At 41.6% G+C, this 12,885-nt stretch overlaps 1 protein-coding gene across 3 annotated transcripts in view; it reads right to left on the bottom strand.

The window, feature by feature from the left end:
• The window catches only part of LOC140200536 (rho GTPase-activating protein 7), a 201,612-nt gene that overhangs the window by 31,833 nt on the left and 156,894 nt on the right, over positions 1 to 12,885 (bottom strand). The window contains exons 1-2 of one of the 3 annotated variants that reach the window (XM_072264014.1): positions 12,302 to 12,563; positions 11,795 to 11,926 (exon numbers count right to left, since the gene is read on the bottom strand). The exons of 1 other annotated variant lie outside the window; for it this stretch is intronic. In XM_072264014.1, the coding sequence (XP_072120115.1) occupies positions 11,795 to 11,831 (37 nt within the window). In that variant the 5' untranslated portion in view covers positions 11,832 to 11,926; positions 12,302 to 12,563. Of the gene's footprint in view, positions 1 to 11,794; positions 11,927 to 12,301; positions 12,564 to 12,885 lie in introns of those variants that run through there. One more of the 3 variants, XM_072264015.1, reaches the window with a different exon arrangement.

The following is a 12,885-nucleotide window of genomic DNA, read 5'->3' as shown; positions in this document are numbered from 1 at the left end:
ATCACACGCAGGCCTTTATCACCTCCGCTAATCACATCACAGCCTGTTACTATATCTGCTCTTCCATCTCCCACCCAAGTCATTCTGCCGATTAACCACTCCTCACCTGCATCCCCCAATCACTTGCAAACTGCTCCCCCTCACCGCAGGAAAATAATACAATGAAATTCACACACAAAAAAAACACTATACATACACTATCAAGAACTGACAAAAAAAAGATTTTCCTTCTGCATCCTCCTTGGATCTGACATGCAGGAGTACTGCCAGGTGTAAGTGTTCAATGGCTTGTACTGCACACCTTGATGATAATTCAATAATTTATAATTGTACGTGCTTTGAGAGCAGATGCAGTGGGGACAAGACTTTACAATGCGCACAAGACCTGCTTCAGGTATTTGCAGAGGAAATGAACAGGTCACTGTCATGAAGTCTGATGCTGGGAATCTACCCTGGACAGATTCTAATTGGTAAGATGCCTACTCCTCATAGTGGCTTTCCCTCCACCAAACTCTGATCCATCATATGGCCATATCCTACTCTACCTAGCCCACCCCACCCACTCATTCCCGATCTTCTCCAGGTACATTTACAATTCCCATTACTAATCCTCGGACCCCCAGGTTTCCCAGCCTCATATCGCTATCCCCACACTATCCGGATTTGGTCAATCTCCTTTGGATGTCTGTCTTTGGTGGAGTACAGTCTTTATTGAATTTGTAGTCCCGTGCCCGCAAACAAATCGAACATCAACAGATTAATGTCTTCGTTTTCTAGTCAAAGTTTATTTCTACGCAATAAGCTATGAAATTATTCACCAAAATATCGTGATCTGTTTAGAATGCACATCTATTTTACGTTGCAAGTTATAATCAGTAAAGTATTTGTTACATTACAGGCTCAATCATAGACTTCCGTTTCCTTTTTTTCAATCTTTTTATTAATTTCAAAATATAGAAACAAAACATAGCAATAATACAGATAATATGAGATGCATTGTTACATTTAAAAAAAGAGTAATTGGAAAAACCAAATAGTGGAAATTACCAAAACTCCCATACATGTAGAACTGATCACGGATAATATAAAGCAAAAAAAAAGAAAAAAGAAAGAAAAGGAGAAAAAAAAAACCATCCCAAAAGGAAAAAAAAACTAAACTAAACTAAAAGACTTGGGCAAAACTAACAACTTAAAAATGGAAAAGAAGAAAACCTCAGCGCCAACGATTCCATTCCCCTCCAACAACAGTACAGAGAAATAAAACAAGTTTGGAAATGATCAAATTACATCAAATGAAAATGCTGAATAAATGGCCTCCAAATTTTTTCAAACTTAATAGAAGGGTCATAAACTGCACTTCTAATTTTCTCCAGATTCAAACACACCATAGTTTGTGAAAACCAATGGAATACTGTAGGAGGGTTGATTTCTTTCCAATTCAACAAAATGGACCTTCTAGCTATTAATAGACTTCCGTTTCCCACCACGCTACTTTGGTTCTGGTGATCCAGAGCAGTCAGTGCATTATGTGGTTTATGGAGGAGTGAGAGTTGCTTCATCGTGACACAAACCTGTGTCATTCCCCTGCTCAGCCTGCTATGTATTGCTTCTGAACGCTAAGGAATCCCTTGCTACCCATCACCACAGGGGGAAAAATACCAATAGAACATAGAACAGTGCAACGAGGGATCATGCCGTTTGGCCCCCCAATATTTCTGCCAAGAATGATGCTAAAAATTAAACCAAATTTCTACTGCTTGCATAGGCACATAATGTGGAGAATTATGCATCATCTCTAAAAGCCTCAAACACCGGAATGGGGGGCGGGGGGGGGGGAACACCTTTATTCTGAGTGTGTGGAATCTGAACGCACTGTCTGCATCTCCATTACAGGAAGATTCCACTCGGTTGGCACGATAAATACATAGTAAAGGGAAATTTGGAAACCTACAGCAAAAGGGCCAAGAGGTGGAACTACTGCACACACACTCGTCTGCCATAACCGTTCTCTCTGTGTATTTCTGGGAATCAAAAAGACTATTATCAGAAACACCTTCACTTCTGTTTTACAGATATTGACTTTACAGAAAACAACATTGTAAGGACTCCAGTGTAAACGCGAAACATCACTATTTAAATCATTCCCATCCTATTGGATTTACATGGATCACACAGATCCAATCGTCAACTTTGTTAACAACGTTTAATCTGAACCGGGTGGGGGGGGGGGCGGGAATAGAGTCTGAAAACTAAACAATCAACGTGTTCGCATATAGCAAATGAAAGGGGGCAGGAAATTCTGCCCTTGGAGCTTCATACCAATTTAATCTAATGGATGTTTTGGACTTGATGTTTGTCGGACAATCTGTCTCCTCCCAAAAACAATCAGGAAGCCTAGCAGTCTTTGAAAGCTTGGCTGTGCTGACTCTGGCTCCGTCTAGTTCGTACAGATCCAATCATTCTTATCTAGTATCTGCTGGAGACTTGGATTGCTCGATTGAGCATAACCGTCTCCAGAACACAGTAGCTTACCACACACAAACATGCACGTACGCACCAGCTGCCCAGGATCTCAAGCACAATACCCTCCCTGTGCTGGCTACAGATCTCTAAAAATCACTCTTATGGCACATCCTTGCTTCATTCATGCCGCAGAACAGTGCGTCCAGAGAGTTCACGAATAGATCAAGGCAGGCTACTCCACTCTCACTTTGCTCAAGGCTGTATTTCAATTATAGCTGTACACCCATAACCCTGATGTCAGGCCTGGATATCTGCTCTGGTCATACCTCAAGATTCTGCCACAACGTCCACCCACACTCTTGTACACCTATTGTAATACCCACCCTCATGACCCATTCTCACTACATACTCCACTAAAAAAAATCTGCTAGACTTGGAGCATTAACTCATTCATTCCATCTCAAACAAATTAGGTACCTAAAAGTATGTTTTTCCCCTAGAAACCTATCTACTAAATCCTGAATTAAACCTTAGAACACCTGATAAAAGTGTGGTTCAACAACTCTGCTTAAAAGTAGAATTTTCAAAATTGGCACAAAAGTAAATCTTGATGATTAATAGGTTTCAAAGAAATAAAGAGGGCACCAGTCATTTTGGACATGATCACTAATTTCCCTTAGGTTTCCAATTCATACCAGCCACTATCAAGAAATCAGACAACTATGAATAAGAGAAGTGAGTCATCACCTCCTCACTCACTACCATTCAGGGTCCAAAACAGTCTGTCCAGGTGAGGCAACACTTCACCTGCAAGTCTGTTGGGGTCATCTACTGCATTGGGTGCTCCCGATGTGGCCTCCTATATATCGGTGAGACCCTTGCTGAGCACCTATGCACCATCTGTCAGAAAAAGCAGGATATCCCTGTAGCCACCCATTTCGATTCCACTTCCCATTCCAACATGTCAGTCCATGGCTTCCTCTACTACTGTAATGAAGCCACACTCAAGTTGGAGGAGCACCACCTTATATTCCATTTGGGTAGCCTCCAACCTAACGGCATGAACATCGGTTTCTCAAACTTCTGATAATTGCACCCCTCCCCTTCACCATTCCTATTTCCCTCTCTCACCTTATCACCTTACCTGTCCATCACCTCCCCCTGGTACTCTTCCCTTTCTTCCATTGTCTTCTACCCTCTCCCATCAGATCTTTCCATCTCCAGCCCTTTCTCTCTTTCACCAATCAGCTTCCTAGTTCTTTACTTCACTCCCTCCCTCCAGGTATCACCTATCACTTGCCTCCTTGTACTTCTTCCTCCCCTCCCCCCACCTTCTTACTCTGACTTCTCCCCTTCCTTTTCGGTCCTGAAGAAGAGTCTCGGGCAAAACATCGACTGTTTGCTCTTTTCCGTAAACACTGTCTGGCCTGCTGAATTCCTCTAGCATTTTTTGTGTAGATGGGTAACAGAAGCAAGAGCTGGCCGTCTGGCCTCTTGTGACTGCTCCAACATTCCACAAGATCATCTCTGCCTCTCTGCCACAGAGGGACTTTCCCTGGAATCATTTAATACCCCAAAATCTATCAATTTAGGTCTTGAAATGATTCAAGAATGGAATCGCCACTACCTTCTCAGATAGGGAATTCCAAGGATTAGAAGGGGACTGTTATCACGCTGTGTCACAAAATAAATAAATCACCCTTAGTGGGAAATAATTTTTTTTCTCAACTCAATCTCAAATTGTTGATTGAAATTATAATTTAAAAACTGCAAAGGATATAAGTATGTAATAAAAACAGAAAAAGCAGATCAGGCAGCATTTGTGAAAAAAATTCAGTTGTCGTTTAAAATCCAGAACCTTTCCTCAGAATTGAGAAAGAGGAAAAACAAGTTAGTTTTTGGGTGACACCTCGTTCTGGGTAGCAACATCAGTGACAGTCATCCTATAAGGATCAAGGAATGTTTAAATGAGATTGCCTTTCAGTGTCCCGAGACAGGAGCTCAGCCCCCATCTGGTTATCTTCTCAATACACAAACCAATGATCAGTCTCCAAATGTATTCAGGATACAGACCCGCAAACTTCTGCCTTTTCTCTAGAATCCTGTATATCGTAGAACCATAGAACACTACAGCAGAGAAAACAGGCCATTCGGCCCTTCCAGTCTGTGCCGAAACTTTATTCCGCTAGTCCCATATCCTGGCTTTGAAAGCTTCCCAGAAAACGCTAAAAAGGCAATGCCACTTTTCCTTTTATATCCGTGTAGTCCTCTTTTCGTAGAACCTCTTCCCCACCTCACGGTACCAAACCCTGGAGTGTTGAGCTGCTAGTCCTGTCCTTCTTTCTGGCAATAAGGACATAATTCCCTGTGTAAATCAACAGTGAGTTTGAGTATCTTACAAGTCAGACTCCTTGTATTAAAATAGGTTCATTTTAACTTTGCATTCCTTTTATGTGCCTTATCATATCAGTCTTTTCTGCCTACTTGCCTGACCTTGATCTCCTATGTTTGACTGTATCTACCGCCACTGCCCCAATATTATATTCCACAGACACTCACTGGCTACTTTATTTGTTACCTCTGTACCTAATAAAGTGGACACTCAGTGTATATTCGTGGTCTGCTGATGTAGCCCATCCACTTCAAGGTTCAACATGTCATGCATTCAGAGATGCTCCGCTGCACACCACTGTCATAACATACCATTATTTGCACTACTGTCGCCTTTACCCACCTGCTTCTAGCTATGCTGCTTTTGTTTCCTCGACTATTTCTCACTGTGCTTAACAAGCAGGTAGTCCATCCTCTTGAGTTTATTTAAAGCTTACTCATTGTTGCTGTAATATCTTATAATTCCAAATCAAAAACTAATTAAAAGGATAACAAGGAAACTGGGAATTTGTGTCTAATTTCATTTTTACTTTCAAGCAAGGCCTGTACTTATAACGTCGTGACATGATGATGTATGCCATTCATGCAGTATTACATATAACCCATAATGTGTGCATATATATAGCGCGCATGCGCCGGTCATGCACGCAGCCTGGTACAGCCGTTCCAATCTATTCTTACTTTCTAATTGATGTTATTTTTTGTATTTTTTTTTCTCACGGTAACATGTCGAAGCTGCACCCTCTCTAACATGCTTGTAGAGAGAGTTTTATTTGGGTTTTTTTTAGCGCTGGAAATGGTTACATCCCGACACGCGGGACAGAAGCAAGGTCGCATTGTGTATTCCACGGACCAGCAAATACCGGCCGGTTTAGCGAACAGAGCGGCGGACACCCCTGCTGAAATCTGGAGGAAAACACACAGAGGATGCAGAGGGGGATCACAAAGCCGAGGAAAGAGGACCGGGTCGAGACAACAGAGACTTTTGGAGAAGAAGAGTTTGGTGGGTAACACCGTTCCGGCTGACCGGAAGTGCATTGAGAGCGGTAAGCGTGAAGGAGTTGGGTGCTTACTGTTCTGGCTAACAACGGATGGTGCAATCCGGGGCATATTACGATCGAGGAATGTGTTTGCAGACTGGATATTGAACTTTTTACTGTTGGACTTCGGCCACATTCCACCGTGATACAACACTTGGCGGCACGGGAGGTCGTTCCTGCCTGTGGCCATCGAACGTGCAGCTCCTCCCGTGGAGGGTCAGACACCCTGCGCCAATAGACTGGTCCTGGACTTATTTTCCATCTGGCATAGTTTGCATCTTGTTATTTGATTGTTGGGGGTTTTTGTATTGCTATACTTACGCTCTATTCTTGGTGCGGCTGTAACGAAACCAAATTTCCCTCGGGATTAATAAAGTATATCTATCTATCTAACGAATTATTTAAAGAATGCTTAATCAAATATATTTACAATATTACTGAAATATTAAATACACAAGATTTTCCACATCATTCTCTATAAACTCTAGAGACTGTCATACATGAAAATCTTAGGAGATCAGCAGTTTCTAAGATGTTCAAACCACCCCATCTGGCACCAACAATCAATCCAAGGTTACTTAAGATTACATTTCTTCCCTATTATGATGTTTAGTCTGAACAACAACTGGAACTCTTGACCACATTTGCATGCTTTTATGCATTGAGCTGCTGCCACATGATTGGCTGATTAAATATTTGCATTAATGAGGTGTACCTAATAAAGCGGCCACTGAGTGTGTTATACAAAATATTCTATTCCTTCGCAAATTAGATTTAAACCCTTCTGAACTACATTCGCAAAGCTCCTCAACAAGGCTGTCAGGCCCATTCCAATTCAGATGCAACCTATCTGCCTGCGCAGATCCTATCCTCTCCCTGTAGCATTCCTAGTGTTCCAGAAATCTGAAGTCCTTCTTTGTACACATCTGCTCAAGTAATCCTCTAACTCATCACTTGCTTGCACCACCAGAAGTAGTAAGTGACATCAAGGAGTATGGCATGTATGTTTATAATCAGTGACTTAGCTCTGCTGTAATCATGTTGAAGGACTTTATCCCTCTTTTTAGCTTCATCTTCAGTGTCATTGGGAACCACAGCCTCTGACTGTTGACCTTCCTTTTTAGAATGCCTTGTGTCCACCTAGTGAGGCAGTGCACCAGTCTGGATTCATATTTATGACTAAGGAAGGAACTGTTCATTCTCCTTTTGAGTCTCCTACCACTATTAATCTCGCATTTTTGTTTCTCCCCTCTGCACAGCCAAGCCATAAGAGGCACTGAAGTACATTCACCTCCCACTTTCTTTCAACACTTCTGCAGTGATATACACTTTGAAGCTCCCCTGAATTCACCCTACTTGCCTGCCATCCTTCTTTAGTCAGGTGGTCACCCATTCCTTCAGCTGCAAGGTAAGCACCTCTATAAATATGCTGTCCACGTTATTCTAGGTTGGGGGTTGTTGGGGTGCAGTTTGCTTAAATGTAGTTACTTAAATGTGGAATCTTTTTTAGATCCAATACTATTCTGCTCTGTTCTAACTTTCACAGATGGAATAAATTAGAAATCAACTGTTGATTAAATATTATCACTGATAAAACTGAAAGCATCAAGCCTTTGTTGAAGAGCTGGAACTGGGTTTATATTTTCATTTCCCTCAAAATTTATTTTTAGGGTGAAGTTATAATTTTACTGTTTTCTCCTTAATGTCATGTACTTGCACTTTATTTCACTCTGCATGAAAATGACAAAAAATGTTCCAGTTTTAAAAACAAACTCCCGTGGTTTACCATCAGAAAATCACTTCCTGGGTCCGGCTGTCCAGCATACTTGTCAACATCAGCACAAGAGATCACTTACAGTTACTGGCAGAAACAAAAAGCAGCACTAAAACCCACACCGCAGAAATTGCTAACAAGCTGTGCACAGTTCTTAAAGTCCATCTTGAGAACCATCATTTCGTCGCTGATTGCAAAATACTTGTCAATGACAGAGCTACAGCCCAAAACATAATTGTTCATGACGTGATGTGAATAAACATCACACTCATAAATTGGCAACCATTATTGAAAGAAACATTCATAATGGCAAAATGTCATTGTTTATTTTAATAAATACATAGTGAAACTTACTAAAAATGGCCATTTCAAAAATAACAGTTGGTCAGTGGATTGAACAGCTAGGAAAGAGCAGAACTGTGCCAAGTGGTGGGACACCACCACTGTCAACCTTCCATTGACGTTCCTCAGCTCCAGCTCTAACTTCATCTCAAATCCCCACAGGACTGATTACATTGATGTCTATCCAATGGTTCCAGTTGAAATAAGCGCCAGTGCCAGTATGTGTCAATGGACTGGATTTCCATGCCCACACGCACTAACATGAAATAACATAACAAATGACCTCCAACTAAACTTTTGGACTCTCCAAAGCAGAGGGGCTGAATATAAATTTCAAAATGGTCTGCAGGTTGAATCTTGGATTGGACAACTGGTGGACTGATTGTGGCTAATGGGAGACTCTACAAAAAGTAGGCCATCAGTCCAGTGGGGTCTGTCCAGCAGAGGGGCAAGTGTAACTCTGGGTACCTACAAAAGATGAACATAAAGCCTTAGTGTTGTACTGTGCAATCTGTCTGTTTTAAAATAATAAAAGGTGGCTAATACTTTGTAATTTAAAGTGTACCCGTGATTAGCAACAGCTGCAAACTGAAGACAAAATCACCTCAAGAATCATCCTTTCTAATTACCAGTTTGAATCCATGACCACTTTTACCTTCCGCTGAAAAATGTGGCCAAGATTTGGGAACTATTCAGTCAAAAGGACAGAAACTCAACAATAATTGGTTTCGCATCAATCCTATTCTATTTGTCTTTGACCTACTAACAGCTTAAAGTTCTGTACTGGAGCTTTAGTAACATTTCATACCAGCCTTACAAGATAGTAGGTAGAGAGACTGTAACATGATTTTTAAAGGGCAAAGAGAAGGGTAAAAGATGCAACAAGACAGAAGGTGAAATTCTTCAACTTGTGTTTTGGTATTCCAAGATCCCAGGAAAATTGAAGTAGCTGGCCCTTCCCGCCTGTCCCATCATTCAATGTGATCAGTGGTTGATCTGTCCCAGGCCTTAACTTCTTCTTTGTGCCAATACCCATGGTTTTGATCAGCAAATAAATACCTGCTATCATCTACTCTCCACAGCCCTCGAAGGTAGAGTATTCTAGAGATTATATTCCTTGTGGGGAAAAAAACGTGCAGCGTATTCCTGATGTGGCTTCACCAACATCAGGTACAATTTGTAAAAAAAAATATTTTAAACTCCAATGCACTTTCAATAAAGGCTAATATTCTACTTCTTCCACCTACATGCTAACTTCTTGTAATTCATGTGCAAAAACATTTATATCCGATGGCATTCACTCATTTCTATTTTTTATCCCTTTAGGTAATAGTTTGCTTTTTATTTCATCTTCAGTGCCTCACACATTTCCATTTTAAACTTAATTTGTCAAATTTTCACCCACTTAATCTATACATCTTCTGTTGCAGAATCCTAACATCAACACCCCTAGAACTTTCATATCATCTGCAGCCATTGATATCTTACACTCTGTCCCTCTTCCGATTAATCAGTATTGTAAACAATTGAGAGCTGAGAAATGATCCTAGGGACATTCCATAGTTGCATACTTCGAGCCTGAGAAAGGACCCAGTATTCTGATACACTGCCTTCTGTAGAGAGAAGATGGCATGTGATGGCATGGCCAAAGATGGAGAAATAAAAATGAAACTTGGGCATGTGCAAGTTGTCAGATCAATAGGAGTAGAGATCTCAGAAGGCTGCAGGGATTTGTAAAGATGGAGAGGACTGTAAACTTGGAACAGCTTGAAGACAGGAATTTTAGAATTGAGTCATTGCCAAACTGGGAGTAATAACCATAGGAATGAGGAGTAAATTGTGCTTGGGATGAGGTCACATTCAGACGGCAGAGATTTGGATAAGCTGAAGTTTAGATGGCACAAGGTTAGCAGATAAATGAGAAAGCAAATACGCAAAGAGTCTTTGCTCTTCAAAATGAAATGCTATTGAATGCATCTCCTTTTAGGGTCAAGTATGTTTCCAAGTTCCATGCAACAGAATTGTTCCTTTACACCCTTGCAGCTTTGTGTCTAAACTTGTTAGTCTATTATTTCCATGTTCCAAACTATCTACCATTTGGCATGCCAAAATTATAGTGGTGCTTACAGCTTGCTATTGCCCTGTAACATTATAATCATTAATGAGCAAATGGGCTCAATTTAATTAAAAAGCCTACCCTGGAAAGGAGTGAGTGAAATGTGCCACTCATAAGAATATGATCAAATCTAATTAAAATACAGGAAGTGTGTGATTTCAATCATATGGGCCAGAGAACAGATCTGGTTAATGTAATGTGTTTGCAGTTCTGTTGGGCTGCTTATTCCCCCCAACACTAAAAACCAAAAAACCCTCATGGTTGCTGAGCCATTCGATAAGATGATTTCTGACCTATTAACTCAACACCTTTTTCCTGCACAACTCCATACCTTATATTTTTTCAAACATTTAAATCAGTCGATTTTCATTACTAAAGTTAGGAGGCTGAAAATTATTAGACAAATGGCTGCTTGGCTTTTATTCGTCCTGACTCATCTTACTAATACTTTCTTTAGATTGATTTCTCTCTCACTCAACAACTTGGAAGGATATTCTGCTACAATGCAACAATCCAGATTTGTAAGATTGCCCAGGCAATGCTGATCATCTCCAGTCACCTCCTTGCCAACTGGTGTTGGGGAAGACCTAAGAACTGAACTTTCACAATCTAGCTTGCCTGATTCAGAACTTCCCTCCTATATAGCCAGAGCATACCATTTCAGACTCAATTACATGATCTAAGAATCTTGTTTGGGTAGGAACATTCAGAAGACTTCATTGCATAACATGCTGCCCGACATTGAAATATTTTAATCTGATCGATCTGGGGGCATAGAGGTGCAATCTTTGCGCAATAGTGCTGTCAACAATTGGGTGGGTAAGTGGTGGTCCCATGTCTTAAGTTCAGGAACTCCCCTGACCCAGGCAGTCGAGCTGGATGTCAGAGTCGTGAAAAACGATGCAGGACAGAAACGGACTGCCTGGCTACTGGACCTGCCTGGAACATGAACCCACCCACGTACACAATCTAATTTTCATTCCCCGCATGCTTCTCTCTCGGACACTCATTTGGGGCAAGTTACAGAGGCCACAACTTTCTGGGATGCGAGTGGAGAACCCAGCCCAGGCGGTCACAAGGGTGACGTGTAAACAGCATCGGAGGTCAAGATTGCAGCCGTGTACAGTATCTGGCGCGCTGCGAGGCAGCGGCTGGAGGAGATAGAGCCACTCTGCTAGATCTGAAAGAGTGGAAGGCAGACTCTGTGCTCCACCTAGTAAGTGCGATTGGGGACGGGGGGTGGAGAAGAGATGATTTGTGGCGATGATAGAATTTGGACAAGCTTCATGTGTCTCCTTGTTACGTTGAAGGTCACCGGTGACTTCAAAATTTAACCTCAGAGAATAAGCGTACACACTCACACAGATTCCAAAAAGAGCGCAAATCCTTTGAACCACAAGATCAATCATTTGTTGGTTTAATAGTGGGCAAGCAAAAGGGAAAACGCAGGTTAGGCCACCAAAATTCGTTTTATCCCCCTACTTCATGTTGTAACGTTCACTGTTACAACACCAGGTGATACTTGGAAATGAACTTCCAACCGGAACTAGCACCGTGCGTTGCAGTTTTTCTTATGTAACTACTCGCTTTTAAGGACATACTTTTAAACAGCGATCACATATCCTCGTACATCCCTTCCGCGATCCCAATGAGAGATCCGCTACTGACCTGAAACCTCATGACAATCACCGGAAGCGTTGACCATTCAATTCTGCTCTGCATTTCAAAGCACACAAAATGCTTGTCAGCTTTCATACACTTTCTCCCGGCTGCTCTTCAAACTAAGCTTCAGTCTTCATTCTACATTTCACGTCGACAAAAGTTCGTTCAGAACTGCTGTTTCACTAAAGCACACAAACCGTTAACTATCAATGTGCTTCGGAAGGACATTATACTTCCTATAATCACTTACCTATAGCAAGTACGGAGAGATGCAATTACTTAAAATCAACCTTCCCTAAATTTGCCAAATTTGCCTTTTTTGACCCTTTTTCAACTAATCCATATTAAATCAACCCGGACATCTTATAATAGTCGCGGTCTTTTAGCAAAACAACCCGTAATCACTCTGCAAGTAATTCAGTGCATCGCAAACCCACATTTCAAAAGCAGCAAGTTCTGGAGCATCATCATTGCGGTATAATTTGGCAGGACGCAAAGAAAGTCGACACTCACGTTTTATTATCATTTTACTGCGAAGGCTTCCACCGGCTGGGAAAGCCTCGTAAGGGTACCACGGCTCCAATTCAAAAACGTAAGCAGCGAAGTTTTGCTGGAGTTAGTGCCTCGTAAAAGGCAGTGTCCATTTCACTGCTTTCTGGAGCGGTCCAGGGTCAAAGCTTAGATTCCACAGATGAGTGTATTTCCTTCCACGAAAAACAGAATGTATGCTGTCCCCTCCCAGCACATTACAAAGACATTACCCCGCTCCGGACTCCCTGCACAGCTGGTGAGTAAATGACTTTAAAGCTGCAGCATTGGGTAGGGAGCTTTACTGGACCTTTCCACTTTGACTCAGGGGAATCCAGCTGTCAAATGTAAGGATACACTGAGTTTTTTTTTCATATATGATTGTAACATCTACTAAATCGTATCCAGTTACTTCTCTACATATAGTCAGGAGGAAGAAAATCCTATGATAGATAATTAAAAAAATAGAAACAATTGCTGCTCGTTTCCAGTCGGACCCTATTTGACAGCGAAACATTCCCCGGACTGGCAGGGATGAATGGGAGCTGACAGTACGGCAGAGAACAGTC

This window comes from Mobula birostris, chromosome 7 (genome assembly GCF_030028105.1).
Source record: "Mobula birostris isolate sMobBir1 chromosome 7, sMobBir1.hap1, whole genome shotgun sequence".
In the NCBI taxonomy this organism is placed as follows: Eukaryota; Metazoa; Chordata; class Chondrichthyes; order Myliobatiformes; family Myliobatidae; genus Mobula; species Mobula birostris.
The sequence above is the reverse complement of the archived record's forward strand: the minus strand, read 5'-3'. Positions and strand labels throughout refer to the sequence as shown.